The sequence below is a fragment of the Python bivittatus genome, unplaced genomic scaffold, assembly GCF_059951505.1.
Source record: "Python bivittatus isolate LINGU-HERP-01145 unplaced genomic scaffold, Pbiv_v1 ctg000330_np1212, whole genome shotgun sequence".
Taxonomy (NCBI): domain Eukaryota; kingdom Metazoa; phylum Chordata; class Lepidosauria; order Squamata; family Pythonidae; genus Python; species Python bivittatus.
In genome coordinates this window covers 46,111,099-46,127,102 of record NW_028277058.1, presented here as the reverse complement: position 1 = coordinate 46,127,102, position 16,004 = coordinate 46,111,099, and the positions used below count along the sequence as shown (strand labels likewise).

The window sequence follows — 16,004 nt, the reverse complement described above, 5'->3', positions numbered from 1 at the left end:
GTTTCCCATCTTCCCCCACATCAATCTTTTCTGCATTTATTAACTTTTCTTGGCAGCAAAGACAGCCTAGAATTTTATGGGAACTAGTTCATGAGGCCAACTGGCACCAAAAAAAGCCAACAAGATATTCCTTTAGTGTTGGTAAAAAAGAATTTCCACCCAGATTGTTGGGGTGTAAAGTTCAAGCCAAAGAATCATACACAAGGATTCAAAGAACAAAGTGTTCCTTTCTCAGAAGTCCTGTTGGATTCATTCTTTCATGTGGAAGCCAGATCCTCTACTAACTGTCCATAGCAGCCCAGCTTCACAATAGTGATGGCAGTGCAATATTGGCTTCACTTAGACTATGCTCAGAGCACTCAGTTTTCCCTCTGCAATGGAAAACAATTTGCAAAAAATGGTGGGGATGTCTGAATATTTCCTGTCTCCTGCAAAATCTTGAATCCATGGTAAGTTCCTGGAGATTGCTTCTCCATTATCTCTCTCTTTTACCCAAAGCTTTTTGGGGCAAGAGAAGATCATGCAGCCATTGTCTACCAAAACCTTCCAGCTCCTCTTGGAAGACAAGAGTAGCATCAGCTAATTAAAATCCAGGTTTTAATTGCTCTACTCTAATTAAGTCTGCATCCAACCCATAGTCTTTGCATTTGAGTTTTTGTGCATATTGTATTTTAACTAACTGGTAAAGACCTCCTGGCAGATAACTGAGACACATAGAAGATGAATCCAGAGAGACAGACAGACAGACTGTTTAACACTGTTTGCCGTGAAATGTTTTCTTCCTGTGCCTTCCTTGGCTTTCTGTGCCAAATGGTTCCTGTCACCACCCTGCAGTATTCCTGAGCAAAATAGACAGGCCCTTTTTTTACCCACTTATAAGCCAAAAGGCTTGCTTAGTTGGGAAGCTGGACTGATAAGCAAATGAATAGCAGTGATGGTGTGCTGGCCATGTTCAAATCTACCCCCTGACAAAACATTTCTGATCAAAGAAACCTGTATGCTTTCTCTGCCTCATTCTAGCCTGCAAAGCTGCGAAGCATCTCAACTGACAGCAGGAATACACAGCTTCAACAGTGGGAAAACAACAAACTGAGCAAAATAAAATCAGAGATGTGGGATCTTCCTGGGATTTGCCAGCACTGAGGTTGAGAAACAGCCAGCTTATTTTAGCCTCTAGGACACAGACAGTGTCCAAGCTAAGGGATTTTTTTTCCCCCACTCAAAGAACTCTGCCAGCAAAGAGGAAACATTTTTCACTTTACAGTCTTAAACCTGTAAAGAAATAAACTTCTGTATCCACTCAAAAGCAGCCTTTTCCAACTTGGGCATCCCCTATGTATGGATTTCAACACCCAGAACTCTCAGATGTGTCTATTCTGCCCAGGGAATTCTGGGAGTGGTCCAAAGGACAATGATGCAGGTTAAAGCCCATCAATAGATTTCAGTTGTTAGCACTGAAAGGGAATTTGCAGATAGACTTTTCAGGCATTTTAAAAGAGAAATGCAAAATGAAGATGGAAATAAATGCTCTGTCCCTGCCCCCTCAGCTCATGACCTGTGTTTACCTGAAAATCTTCAGTGATGTCTTAAATGTGGAGGAAATTCATTTTGTCCACATTTAAATATTGCATTATCAAGCCACTGCATGAACCAAAATTTAGTTATCGTTCACAGGCTGTAGTTTTCAAATTTTACAATACACTCAGTAATAAATGTTTTACAGTATATTATAGGAAAGCTTATAAAAATGCACATATTCATAAAAAGTTGTATAAAAATCTATTATAGAATGGAAAATGATTTGCAAAAATTGTGCATGTTAAGGAAAATTGCGGAAAAAAACCTGTATTTGGAGAAATGTGTATTTTTGGTTTTTCTACCTTGTATCTTTAGCACTTTCTAGATGCTGTTTTTGGACTCTTCTTAAAATTGTGAGGTTGGGATTAATAGTGCTGCTATAAATTATGACTAACAATCATAAAATAATAAGCTGGTAAAAGATCATGAAGTGTTTAGTATAGGACTTTGGCAGTGGAGAATGTGCTTCATCTCAGGGTGACACAATCAGATCCTGGCCCACTTCACAAAATTATTATGAGGATGATCTAATAATATTATTATGTTATTATAGTAATAATATGTTCTGGAGTGGAGGGAAAGTTGTGATACTCTAGAACAGTTTTTCTCACCCTAAGGAACTTTAAGATGTGTGGACTTCAACTCCCAGAATTCCCCAATCAGCATGTTGCCGATGTTAAGAAAGTTGCTGAAGTTGAGAAACACTGCTCTAGAATATCTAGTGGATATCTACACCGTGCACTGATGCAATGGTATGCGGGAATGACCTTGGGAGACAGATAGAAAAACTGCAGGCTAAACAACGGTCAGACAAATGGCAGCTGAGTCTGCAGAAGGAATGGGGCATAGCAAACATCTCAGAAGGGACACTCCCTAGTTTCTTGGACTGTAAAGGTGAGGGGGAAGAGATGTTCTTACAGACTGGCAAGATGCTATTAATGTAACCTTACAATAAAGTTAGATCTAGTACTTCTGGGTGTGCTTCCTGGCTGGACAACCTCACAAGGCTGACAATAATTCAGATTAGCTATATTCACTTGGACTGATGGGACTTGTAGTTGAACAGCATTCATAGGACCACAGATTTTTCTATACACACTGAATAAAAAGCAAGCCCTGTTCAATTCCAGGACAAACTAGGTACTGCATTAAATAAAGTGTGGAAGTGATCATTATCAGGATCTCAACAGACTGGAAAGATGAATTTAAACTTTCCCTCAGCTTCCCACTGTTATCGAAATGAAAATCACTTCTACAAGGCAGCTAAATGCATAGGAAGGAAACCTCACATAGACAGTAATGGGCAGGTCCTTCCCAAACAAGTAACAGCTTCAAAGGAAAGGGTTTTGTTTTGTTTTTATCAGAACCGCAGCAAGAGGAAAATATAAATCTCTCCTTCTCTCCCTATAAAAGTTTCAGTGATGTTCGGTCCCTCCTCAAGCAAGTGATTTGCATTTTTTTTTAAAAAAATGCTGTCAAATGCAAAGATAAATTTTTTTGTAGCCTGGTTCTTAGAACACACATTGCAGCATTGTGGGTCACAAAAATATCTTAAGACAGGGAAGAGCCAGAATATATATGAGCAAATATAGGCTTGTTTTTACCTCTTCTAGGGATAAAATGGTTGGCAAAGAGACTGTGTGGCACTGAGAACTTCCTTTTTACTGGAAACTCATAAGGAATGTGTGTATTTGCTTTACCTAATTTATTTTTAAAGCTGTCCCTATTTAGCATTAAATCATTGCTCCTCCAAAGCAATGCATAACACTCAATGCTCTAAAGACTTCTTAGACCTTGTGACTAGGATGGGATGTGTATTCTTGTAAGCTGAACAGTACAAGGTAAACATAAGAGCAGGTCCTTTGAGACTGCAATGGAATAAGTGGGCTTCTTGCCTTTCGGGTGTCAGCCCCCTTGTCTGCATAAAGTAGCAATGCCCTAGAACTTGTTCTTGTGAACGGAAATACTGTATATTCTCACAGTCATTGAAAAGATTTCTCCAAGGAGTTAGAATGAGGGTTAGCCAAGCAAAGTGACAACATTCTCAAGGCCAATACCAAAAATGATATTTATATATGCATCATATGCATATACATACAGTATATACATTTCATTGAATTATATATAAAATCATAGAATTATATTGACTGAATTCATCAAATTGAACCAACAGTACAGTTCAGACATTGGACAGTCAGATTTTACCTAGCATTCATGGATAAAATAAAAAATTACAGCTCTCAGCTCCCAGACTCTGATCTGTTTCTAGCCTTGGGAAACACAGACTTGACATCAGTAAAGGCAGAGCGTAATTCTGGTATTTTGCTAAGTGAAGAGTCTGTTAGGCCAAATTATGCAATATTGCCTAGAGGCTGGAGGGTAGTGAACCCTCTAAATGTACTGTTCTCCTCAATTTGCCTATTCAGTATATTATCAAAGAAAAGCAGGAAGATAATAAAAATTACTGTCCTTAAAAATAAATGAAAGTTTTGATTATGTGCCACCAAGTTGGTGTTGACTCTTATGGGCCACATAGATAGATCTGCCTCAGAATGATCTGTCTCCAGCTTGGTCTTTCAGGTCTTCACCCTAATTCAGTCCATCCACTTTGCTGCTGGTCATCCTATTCTTTTTCTTTCCACCTTCCCCAGCATTATAGATTTCTCAAGACAGCTTTGCCTAATGTGTCCAGAATATGGGAATTTGAGCCTGGACATTTTTGCCTTGAGTGAGAACTCAGGATTGATATGTTTCATGATCCAACTTTTTTTTTTTTCTTGGCTATCCATAGGGTTCTCAGGAGCCTTTTCTAACACTAAAATTCAAAAGTAACTCTTTCTATCCGACTTCTTCAAAGTCCCACTTTCAATTCTAGAGTATCACAGCGAAAATCATTGCCATTTTTATCTTTGTAGATTAAGAGTTCTCGTGGCATCTGTCTATTTTTTTCTAAGGCCTTCATTGCTATCCTACTGTGTGCTGGTCTGCAGCAAATTTCTTGACTGCTGGTTCCTTTACTGTTGATAGTTGATCCTAAAAGGCAGAAGACATCCCCCACTTTATATCCTCACTGTCAGTTCTAAGGCTAATTGCTTTACCTGTTGGCATTAGTTTGATTTTCTTTGAATTTAACTTTATTTATTTATTTATTTATTAATTATTTTCAAATTTGTATGCCGCCCATCTCCCCCAATGGGTGACTTTAGTCCCATTTTTCACTGTACTCCTTGACTTTCATTACTAGAGCTTCCAAATCATTTGCGTTTTCAGCTATCAGAACATAATCACCAGCATAGTACAGATTATTGATCTTTCTTCCTCCATTTTTAAAACCACATCTGCCATTTTACAATCCAGCATCCCTAGGTATATTCAGCATCTCCACTGAACAAATAAGGGGACATTGTTCAGACTTGTCTCACTTCTTTACTGACCTGAAGCCAGTCTGTTTCACCATGTTCTGTCCATACTGTGACTCCCTGACCTGTGTATAGGTTTTGCAAGAGGACAATGAAATGTTCTGAGATTCTAATTTTCTTAAGGATATTCCATAGCTCAACACATTTAAGGCCTTTTTATAGTCAGTGAAGCATTGTTTTTGGTATTCTTTGGTTTTCTCAATTATCCATTGTGTATCAGCAGTAATATCTCTTGTTCCTTGGCCATTTCTAAAGCCATCTTGAGCCTCTGGCATCTCCCTTTCTATTTAGGACTCTAATTTGTTAATAGATTGATTATCCTAAGATATTTTTTTTGGCTAGGATGTGAAATTAAGGATATTGTGCAAGAATTTGTACACTTTAACAGTCTCATTTCTTTGGGATTGGTATGTAGATTGACCTCTTCTAATCTGTTGGCCATTGTAACATTCCCCAAATGTACTGGCGTAGTTTGATTAGAACCTTTACTGATTTTTCTTCTGATGCCATAGTCCTCTAGATATTCCATCAGTTCCAACTTGGTAACGACTGGAGTGCTGATCCAATATCAACTTCTAGCACCAGAGGTTCTTGTAAGTACACAATATCTTTTAAGGTATCTTGGATTGTACTGAACTCAAGTACTGTCTTTGCTATATCTTTCCTGACTATGAAAGCAACACTATTCCTTCTTTGTTTTTCATGTCCTGAGTAATAACCAGTATGGTCTTCTGACTGAAGAGTCCCATTCCAGTCTATTTCAATTCACTGAAACCTAAGATGTCAATGTGTAACTGTCAGCCTTGCAAGGTAGTTCAAACAGGAAGCATACCCAGATAAACTAATTCTACTTTATTGTAAGCTTACGTTAACAGAATCTTGGAAGTCTGAAAGTATATTTCTCCCCTGTCGCCTCTACAGTCCAAGAAACTAGGATGTTCCCTTCTGAGATGTTTATCATGTCCACATTTTATTATTTATTTTATTTATTTATCAAATGTATATAGCCACCCATCTCACAACAAGTGACTCTGGGCAGTGTACAACAAAGCTAAAAACAGGTAGTTAATAAACGTTAAACAATCAATATTATAATTATTGTTAAAAACCTTTTAAAAAATTAAACTAAAAAAGAAGGAATATTAGGTGAAGAGATGTTAATAATAATGTAGCCACCTTAATAATTCACCAGTCCCCAGGCCTTATGGCACAACCAGGTTTTGAGGGACCTTTGGAAAGTCAAAAGCAATGAAGCAGCCTCACTTTGGGGGGAAGGATATTCCATAGAGCAGGCACCACAGCAGAGAAGACCCACTACCTAGGGCCTGCCAAATGTAGCTCCAATAGGCCAATAGGACCCATAGCATGCCCTCTTTGCTAGTTCTGGTGGGACGGGCAGAAGTAATCAGGGAGAGGTGGTCCCTCAGATATCCCAGTCCTATGCCACATTCCTTTTGTGGGCTAAGCTGCCTCTTATCTGACTGTTGCCCTGGCTGTGGCTCTTCCTCCTGTCTCCCAAGGTCATTCCTACATACCATTACAGTAGCAGACTAATTTCCTCTTTCACTTAATTGAGTTTTCCCCTGTCCATGCTTCTTATATTCTAAGTTCCCACTGTTTTTGCAGCTTCAGATTTTCTTTCCCTTCGTGTTGGCATCAGCAATCCAATGTCCTGAAGTGATAAACCAGCTGTCTCATAAATAACATTAATACTCCAAAATATCTCCAAGTCTACCTCAGTAGCATGTTGAGTACAATGTGATCTGAGCGGTCCATCACCTGGCACTATATCATCAATCACTTTAAATTGTTTATCCACATGTTTTCCTGGTAAATACAGGCTTTACCATTGTCATCAACTTCCAACACTTTCCTATATCACTCCTGCCCAATGGCTTGCTTTAACTGGCAGTTGGGACAATCTTTGTGCCTTGAGTGACTCTGTTTTATTTGACAAACATTCCCAGCATTCTTTGCTCATCACTCCCAGGAGAATGCCCCATCCCTTATGATGAGCTAATGTAGCAGGACATAGATTAAGCTAACTAAATTTATCAGAAACCTGTCATTAAGGGTATTTTTCAACTATGCCTATAAGTGTGGCAATGGTTCTCCTTAGGATATCCCTAGAAGGCCAGGCCTTTAATCTTTACTACTTGAAGTGAAAAACAGTTTTGAACAAACAGGGATCTTTTGGCTGGAGACAATGGTGGTGGTTCTTGTCATGGGTCATTTCCCCACTAGTGACTTCTAGGATCTTTTAGAGTCATTTATTTGGTGTAATGGCTAAGGCACTGGGCCAGAAGCCAGGAGACCATGAGTTCTAGTCTTGCCTTAGGCCTAGGTAACTTGGGCTGGATGTTCTCTCAGCCCTAGGAAGGAGGCAGTGGCAAATCACTTCCAAAAACGCTGCCAAGAAAACTGCAGGGACTTGTCTAGACTGTTGACAAGAGTCAAGACTGACTTGAAGGCACAAAGTAAATAATAAAACTCTTATTATGCCAAAATTCATTGTTATGTCAAACTAACAGTCATGAGAACAGGCAATAGAATTGAATATATAAGAGATGTATGCCTTTTATTAATTACATACATACCTAACTATGTATCTATCACACTATTCCCTTTTGAGGTAAGCAACATTGTACAAAGCACAGAAAAGGAGTAAGCCAAAATAATTAAGCATGAGAGAAGAAATGGAAAAGGAAATAAGGAATTGCTTGCACAGATTTGGTCTTCTGGTCAAATTGTATCTTTCAGTGAATCTCTAAGTGAACTGAAGCTGACACAGCCTCTGCATGGCACAAAGTTAAACACATTATCTTTCTGTAAATGTGAATACATACTTAACATTTGTGTCTAATTGTTTACAGATTCCAAACAGGAGTTTTTCTACCTTGGATGTGAAGGATATTTGTACCAGTTTGGATAACAGTCCTGTCTGGTTTCAGATTGGCCTTGACAGCTTCAACCATCTCTAACACCATTTGCTATACGTACATCTCCATACTGTTCTATCATTAGAATCTATCCTTGTTTCTACTAGGTCCATACACCCTTTCAGATCTTGTCTTTTATTCTTCCAGCCGCTCACTTCTCTTTCTGAAGATCTCATGAACTCCATTCAACAACTTTCTTGGTTTTCTTCTTCTCAGCCCATTCATTCTGCAGTTCAATCCTCATCCATTCTCTCCGTATGACTAAATTGCCTCAATGTGCATATTTTTGTTCTGAAATATTGACAATATTATAATAGAATAAAAAAAATATATGCAGCTTTGGGTAAGATAGGCAAAGCAGTTCTGGCAACAATTACCTTTTCCATATTAGAAATCATGTATTGTCATGCAAAGTAATTGGAAAATGTACGATTTGTATTCCCCAGAATCTAGCTGACTATTATCAGAGAGAAGGTTCTGAGCTAGGTGTAAGCATTTTCATTTTATTGACAGACAGATTCATGTGTGAATGTGTTCAGCAGTTAGCTAAACAGATAACCAAATCAATCATGGGCTTAATAACGATCTTCTCTGTAAATTCAGGCAATCATCTCCTACCTCACAAGGTAGTTTTTTTTAAGGGTGGCAACAGCAAGTGTTTGTCCTTGCAGCTTTTCAAATGTCATCCTGATAAACAGCAATGTAACAAACCAACATACAAGGGAAATATATCTCTCTGCAGTGGTTACTATGTAATTTTGGGAGACGGGGTTCGTTTTAGGAGTGAGGTCCCCACCAGAATCTCTTATCTTGCCCATACAATTGTCTCTGGACAAGTCACTTATTCATTATCCATATGGAGAGAGAGAGTGCACACCCAGTGAGATGCCATCACTGGTTTGTTTGCATGAATTCTGTAAAACCAAGAAGTTGGATCACAGTAATCTTTACTACTACTATCCACTACAATCTATTTATCTTTTCATCACGTCCATTTGAAAGGAATCATCATTTTGAAACACTAGCACTTATATATCATTTGGAAGTGGCCATCTTTCTCACATCCTCTTTATCTTAATATATAATCCATTCAAACATCATTGTTTGTCTACAGACTGGTAGGAATGCTACCAGATTGAGCTCTGAGCCATGATGGTAATTCACGCACACACACAAATTTGTTTAAGAAGTGGATGATCAATTGGATAGTTGGAAGGGGTGGTTTAGGCTTGTAGTCTAAGTTGTAGTCTGACTCACTGCCAGAGCTGTTTGTTCATTTATATTTATTATTTTATATCCTGAGCATGTACCAATAAACTTTGTATATAATTCCTATCTGATGGAATGTGGGCAACTGTACACTGGCTTGTAGACAGTCTCTAGATTAAACATCTTAGCTTATATAGAATGGTGTTTAGCATGCTTCAAGTAAAACTGGACTTTGACTGTACTTGGCTGAAATGTGCCAAAACTAACTGGCACTGTCCTTACTATTAGCAAGGAATGATGCATTAGTGGCCTGGGTACAACTAAGCTTGGTAAACTAGTCTTCTCTTTCTTGATCTTACGAAAAAGCATTATGTGAAAGCCTTGGTTGATGAAAGCCGTAGTAGGCTGCAGAAGTCAGTATCTATGGGCCCATCTGGTGAGGACTATGGCATAGAGAAGATTAAGACTTAGACTGTAAGAGGAATAAATGGTAAACAAATTGGAAGGAATGGAAGGAAAATAGTTATGCTGTGTCTCTATAAAACTAAAAGAACAGAAAAGAATACAATGGTTCTGACTGAAGGTGGCCTGATCTTGTGGAGTGGAATGGATGAATACATGCACAGAAGTAAAGGTGAGGGATTAGTTAAATATTTAAAGAAGAAAAGCAATGTATGAAATGGTGTATGAAAGTGACTGAAGCAAGAATGTTTCTGCAAGGATAGAAAATCACGGAGAGGCATTATGAATGCTATGGTGTAGCCCAGAATTACAGTATATTTCTTTTTCTTTTCTTGCCTTCTGCCTCCAATTTATTTTGCTTACTATTTCTTTATTCTTTTTCTGCACTTAAAGAGTGTGGTGGGTATGTTTGTCTACTATCTATTATTTAGATTGAAAATATCCCTTTTTGTGCACCGCTCTAGGTTTTTGTGTCCATGAGACTTATCACAATACTCCACCATCATTGGCTTTTCTATTAACATAAACCCATTAAATCTCATTTTACTGGGACAATGGAGCTTTTTAGGACCTCCTGGCTATGGAAGAACTTCAGTGCTTTTAAGAATTCTCTCTCTCTGCTTTGTCATCTCTTCCCCCAGTTAAATATACAAGGGCCTATTTCATCTCCTATCCAGGCTAACTTTCTACATGACTGATCATTTTTGTTGGTGTCCACTAACCCATTGCAGTTTGTCTGTGTCTTTCCAAATAGGGAGTGGTCTGAATCAAGACAGGAAATTTATTTCTAAGAGAAGCTTAGGTGTTCCCCCCCCGCTCAAAGCAGTCCCTTCAATGCTATCTGATTTTTTTAATTTTTATTTTTGAAGAGGAGAAACTACCTCTTAAATGAGGTGATAGAGACTTTCAAAATTTGCAGTTCTTTGGGCAAGAAGTTAGAAAATGAGGGAAATAATCAAATACACACTTTTCAATAGCAGTTCAAATTATAACAATTTTTTGCAAGATCATCTGTTTCCAAGGGAAATAAAAGTTGCCTTTCAAGTGGCTGAAAGTTTTGTTAACTTAATCATCATCATCTGCTATTGCACCATCTACTATTGAATAATGTCATCATGGAGTCACAACACTTCATTCAATCTTAGTGGGATGAAAAACATATTTTGGCTCTGCAGCATTTTCTTCAGTTTTTGATAGCAGAACAGTAACCAGTACTGGTAGAAATGAATTTTCATGGTTACCATGAATTAATTCTGTCATGAGAAGGGAAATGTGTTCAGGAAGCACATAAAAATCATTATGGACTAGAGCCTTAAAATGTTTTATTAAAAGCTGTAAGTTACAACCAAGTTAGCTATTTCAGTGCCGGTACAATCTGCATATAGAAATCTACTCTTGCTATTACGAAACATAAAAACTTGGTGGAGGAAGTTCAGTCTATTTTATACATAAGAAGGTCTGCCCAGATCATTATGACATCATAGAACCTTTATAGACTACACCTTGGGAGTTCCATGTAAGTCACAAACATGCAGAGCCAAAGTTGACTTGGCAGGGTAAAGGAGGAATTTAAAATGAATCTATACTTTCTCATATATAACTGCACTGATGTACTACATGACCTTACTGCCTTTATTGAAGACTTCTACATATGCCATTAAGATTATACATTTAAAATACTAGAATAGCAACTTTCCCCAACTTGGCTCATTCCAGGTCTGTCGCATTACAACTCCCATCATGTCCAGCCAGAAAGCCGATGGGTGACAGTTGTACTCTGACTCATCGGAAGATCAACAAGTTGGGGAATGCAATAGTGGAGTAAAAAAAGAGGAAAGAGGGTGCATTTGTATGTTTATTTTTCCCTATTGTACAATTAAGCTATAAATAACTTCTGGATAAAATGACTAGGTGTCAATGAAACATGTTAACCAATTACATTCAAAGAAGTCCCATTCTCTTGCCCAGCATAGCTTCCCTATTCCAGTGGCTTCTCCTGTTTCTTGCCTTCTTTTTTCTTTTTCTTGGGTTCTGTTGACACAAGAAGAATAATGACAGGATCAAAACATCTTCAAAAAGAAAGCTGACTCCAGAGGATGGCAAAGAAAGAGTAAGCATTTATTAGTTCCCAGGAACAAGAGAAACACCCACCATCCACACAATACTATTTTCTCATATTCGATATTCGAGACTATCACATGTAGTCCAAGAAAAATCTCTGTTTGCACATCCTAACTCTTCCAATTTAGCATCCCCTTCAAAATACTGCAAATATAATCCAGAGAAAGAATAACCTGAATTTTTCAAACGTCTGGTTATTGAAACATACATATCTATCTGCCTTAAAACTGATTGCAGACTCCACTTTGATACTCAACATCCAATTCAATTCTTACTGCTTAAAAAAAACTGGAAGGGAGACCTGAATTTGTAGGTGGCAAATAAGAGAACAAAGTCTGATAGCTAGCAATTCCATAGGAAAGGGGTAACATAGGAAGAGGGGACAATAACATTTTACTGGCTGGTGGCAACAATGTTAGATTTCCTAGAATGCCCAGTTCCAAAACCATTTGGGGAGAAAGTGGACTCACACCCCCAGGATATTCTTAATATTAGCTGCTAGCCTGATGGAGTGGCCCTGGAATTCATTCCACCTTCCTTCAATCTCTGAAATAGCCATTTTGCCCAGAACAAAAATTGATAGCCTCCCATTTTCTGAATGCTGCTTCTCCCAAACATATGCCCTGATTGGAAAAAGGTCAACCAGCATCTCACATAAATACATTCTATCAGGAACAGTTCTTCTGGGATAAGTATTCTTCAACATATGCCATCCTGAGATGCGTCAAGCAGGTGACTATATAAATCAATCAGTCAACAAACAAAACAAGCAAACAAATACATTCATGACTTGAATGAAGAGGTGAAGGGAATGTTTGTTTATAAACACCACAACACCAGGTGGGATAACTAATGATCTTAGAAGATGAAAATAAAATTCAAATTGATCTTGATAGGTTAAAGAAATGGCCTGAAAATTACAAAATGAAATGTAACAGTGATAAATATAGATCCTTTCTTATGGGAAAAATAAATGTAGAATTTTGAAGTAGGAGATGCCTAGCTTGGTTATAGTATGTATGAAAAAGATCTTGGAATCATAGTTGATCAAAAGCTGAATATGACTCAGCTATGTGACATGGCTGCCAAGAAAGCAACAGGAATTTTATGAACAGAATGTAATGTCCAAATAATTTAAAATAATAGTTCAACTGTACTCTGCCAGACCCCACCTTGAGTACTATATCCAATTCCAGCTATCTTTCAGAAGGATTCAGACAAACTGGGACAGGTGTAAAGAAAGTCAACAAAGTTGATCAAGGGGGCTATAAACTAAGTCCTATGAGAAATGACTAAAGGAATGGCATATGTTTAGCTTTGAGAAAACTCATTGAAAGAAGGTATAAGAGCACTTTTCAAGTACTTGAAAGAAGAAAGTCTTTCCAGAATGCAAGGGGTAGAATAATAGATTTAAATTATAGGCAGACAGATTCTAGTTATTGAGTGTTAGGAGTGTTGTACTAGTAAGAACAGTTCAACAATAACAATTGTTTAAAGAGGCGGTGGTCTCCCATTCACTGAATGTGTTCAAGAGTGACTGACACAATCTTCTATCAGGCAGACCTTAATATGATTCTTGCACTGTTCAAGGCTACGACCTACTGAAATAAATGGTCCCTTTCAAATCTGTCATTCTCTGCTACAGTCTTCTATAGGAAGTGATGGATGGATACTTTCAGCAGTCCTAAACACTGAGTAGAAAGTGGGCAACAAGAGTTGTGTGTCACAGAGACATTGAATGAGCAGCTTCTTCCAGGTTTGAGTGCTTTGAATTTAGGCTCTAAATTTTGGAAGAGCCTCTTATTAGTTAATTTATTCCCCAAGATTCACAGTAGAAGTATTGCCAAGGTAAAAGAAGCAGATATTCAGTCAGGAGGCAAATAGCCAGCTGCCTTCTAAAGCCCATAGGCTTATATGGGTTTTGCTATTGACCTTCTAAGAACATCCCTGACCCTACTGCCACTTCTGGTCTGATCACTTGTCTACTCAAAACTGATGAATGAGTTGGGATAGGAACAAGAAGGAGCAGCCACAACTACCATTCATCTTGCTTCCTCCTCTGTGCAATAATGAAGTTTGCAGCCATAGGAAAAGAGCAAATTAGTGGGGGTTGTTTTTTGCAGGAAGGGCACTTTTCCCACACCTGCCTTCTCCCTCTGCCAAAGAAATATTAAAAATAAATGTGTGTTGTTTTCTTTAAGTCATGTATATCTCTCATCACCTATGCAGATATTTAATGTTACTTTCCAGATATGCTTCCCTCCCCAATATTTTAAAAAGGATATTAATAGTCTGGGAAGAAATGGAGGAAGGGAAGAGATAGAACTCAACTATGACTCAGACCCAGCTTTTCTTATCTCCACAGCCAGCTATACTTGGCATGCAAGTGCTTGCCTCAAGGATTAGCTGGTGGAGGACCTTGAAAATGTCCGTTAGCTCCTGGAGAAAGAAGGTCCTGGTCCACTACTGGAAAGCAAGAGAAAAGATGCTGTGTGGCTCTTTAAACACACACCTACACACACAAATGCTTCGAACTACCTGCCATTGTTTCCTTTTTTTTTACTGGGGAATCTTTGGATTTCTCCGAGAGCTAAAGTGATCTGTGTGGAAGTGCACTCTCACCTTCTCCTCCTCCTTTCTTCCCTCTCTCAATGCTGTTGCTGTGTACTTTTTCTGCTGAGGACACAAAGAGGGAAAGAGAGAAAAAAAAATATGGAAAACAATTTTGCAAGAGTGTAATCTGAATTGATTCACTTGCTGGCTAGAGATGCGTGGGGTCTACGGCTTAGGGCTTTTTAAAACCTTGTCTGCAGTAGCTAGGAAGAACTGAAAAAATGTGTGTTTGGGAATGCTCTGAAGGTAAAAATCAAGTCTCTCAAGCCTACTCTAACCCAAATCTTGGCCAAATGAGACGCCATCACTGTTCAGATAGATGTGATGATGGCACACCTTCTTTTCTTAGTCATTTGCACTTTCAGGATTGAGAGCTAGAGACATTAATTTGTCTGGATGTCATACTAGAAACCTCAAGATCCTCCTCCCACCCCTCTGTGGGGAGTTTGTATTACAGTGGTTATATTCACTTCTGACCTAGGGTTGAACTTATAAGACTTAACATATGGGGAGTACCAATGCCTGACAAGTTCCAACAACCTAAGTGTTATGGTAGCCAAATATCTATCTATCTATCTATCTATCTATCTATCTATCTATCTATCTATCTATCTATCTATCTGTTGGATTTATATGGCTGCCCAACTCAAACAACGTAAGTCTGGGTGGCATACAACAACAGCCCGTAAATGGAAATGCTAAGGGGAAAAAAAGTACATACAACTAAAATAAATAAAACACTTAACTGGTGTTCAGAGACTCTAGTGGGTTATATCCCCCCAGATAGGAATTCTACAGATCCAAGTGTCTGAGGACAAAGCCAAGTTTTAACTACTTTTCTAGACCTGCAGGGTCAGAGCCAACCATATGTTGGGGTGGAAACAATGTCATCTTGTGAAACCCTACCCTTATGCCTTCTCTGTGGTAGCACCTGCCCATGGCCTTCCATTTAGAGCATGCGGGGTGGGCAGACACCATTAAGAAAAGTGAATCCCACAAATCATGGCAATGCAAAGAACAAACCACAAAACCAATATCTGGAATGACATTTGACCAATCAAACAAGCTACTTTTTTTCTCTCTTAGCATCCTGCCTAATCTGACACAATGGTGTGGAAGATATGCAAGAATGGCAAGGATATGTAGTGCCACCTTCCTGCCAAACAATATTGGGAAGGGGGATCAATCTTTTCATTTTACTACTTCCAAACTTTAACAATTCCTCTCAAATAACCACTCAAGAAATGATTGCTTTGAAATTTGGCAGATGTTATCCAAATAAAATGGTCAGCTATATTTGTAGATGTCAGCTAATTCTGTCAAACACAAATGACAGACATTTCCTGTTTTGTTTTGTTTTTTAGCAAAAACCAACGTTTTACAGAACTTGACACCAAACTCCACCCTTATTCTCTAACACTGTCTCAACAAGGTATATTGTATCTGTAAATTTCTTTTACAATATTCAGCAGCTACAGCCATTTGTGGAATTCTGAGGACCCCAAACTTAGATTGCTGAAACTCATCTTGGATTAAAAACTGAGCCAAAATAGAGAGACTCACAACTGAGGATTCTGACTGAAAATTAATGAACTGGAATCTGAAATCATCTTATGGTTCTTGTACTCTGCTGTCAAAGTCTTCATTTTAGAAGTTTAGGTAT

The 16,004-nt window shown here is 38.3% G+C and overlaps 2 protein-coding genes across 25 annotated transcripts in view; one reads left to right on the top strand and one right to left on the bottom strand.

Moving 5' to 3' along the window:
• Positions 1–16,004, top strand: part of CHRM2 (cholinergic receptor muscarinic 2) — a 273,908-nt gene that overhangs the window by 230,829 nt on the left and 27,075 nt on the right. The window contains exon 6 of one of the 22 annotated variants that reach the window (XR_015796241.1): positions 15,706–15,773. The exons of 20 other annotated variants lie outside the window; for them this stretch is intronic. The gene's annotated coding sequence lies outside the window, so the exon portion shown is untranslated. Of the gene's footprint in view, positions 1–7,870; positions 7,886–15,705; positions 15,774–16,004 lie in introns of those variants that run through there. One more of the 22 variants, XR_015796253.1, reaches the window with a different exon arrangement.
• The window catches only part of PTN (pleiotrophin), a 100,319-nt gene continuing 92,348 nt past the window's right edge, over positions 8,034–16,004 (bottom strand). Inside the window, exons 5-6 of one of the 3 annotated variants that reach the window (XM_088141160.1) lie at positions 14,351–14,404; positions 8,034–11,638 (exon numbers count right to left, since the gene is read on the bottom strand). In XM_088141160.1, coding sequence (XP_087997286.1) covers positions 11,586–11,638; positions 14,351–14,404 — 107 coding nt within the window. In that variant the 3' untranslated portion in view covers positions 8,034–11,585. The remainder of the gene's footprint in view (positions 11,639–14,350; positions 14,405–16,004) is intronic. The other 2 variants (XM_088141161.1, XM_088141162.1) reach the window with 2 other exon arrangements.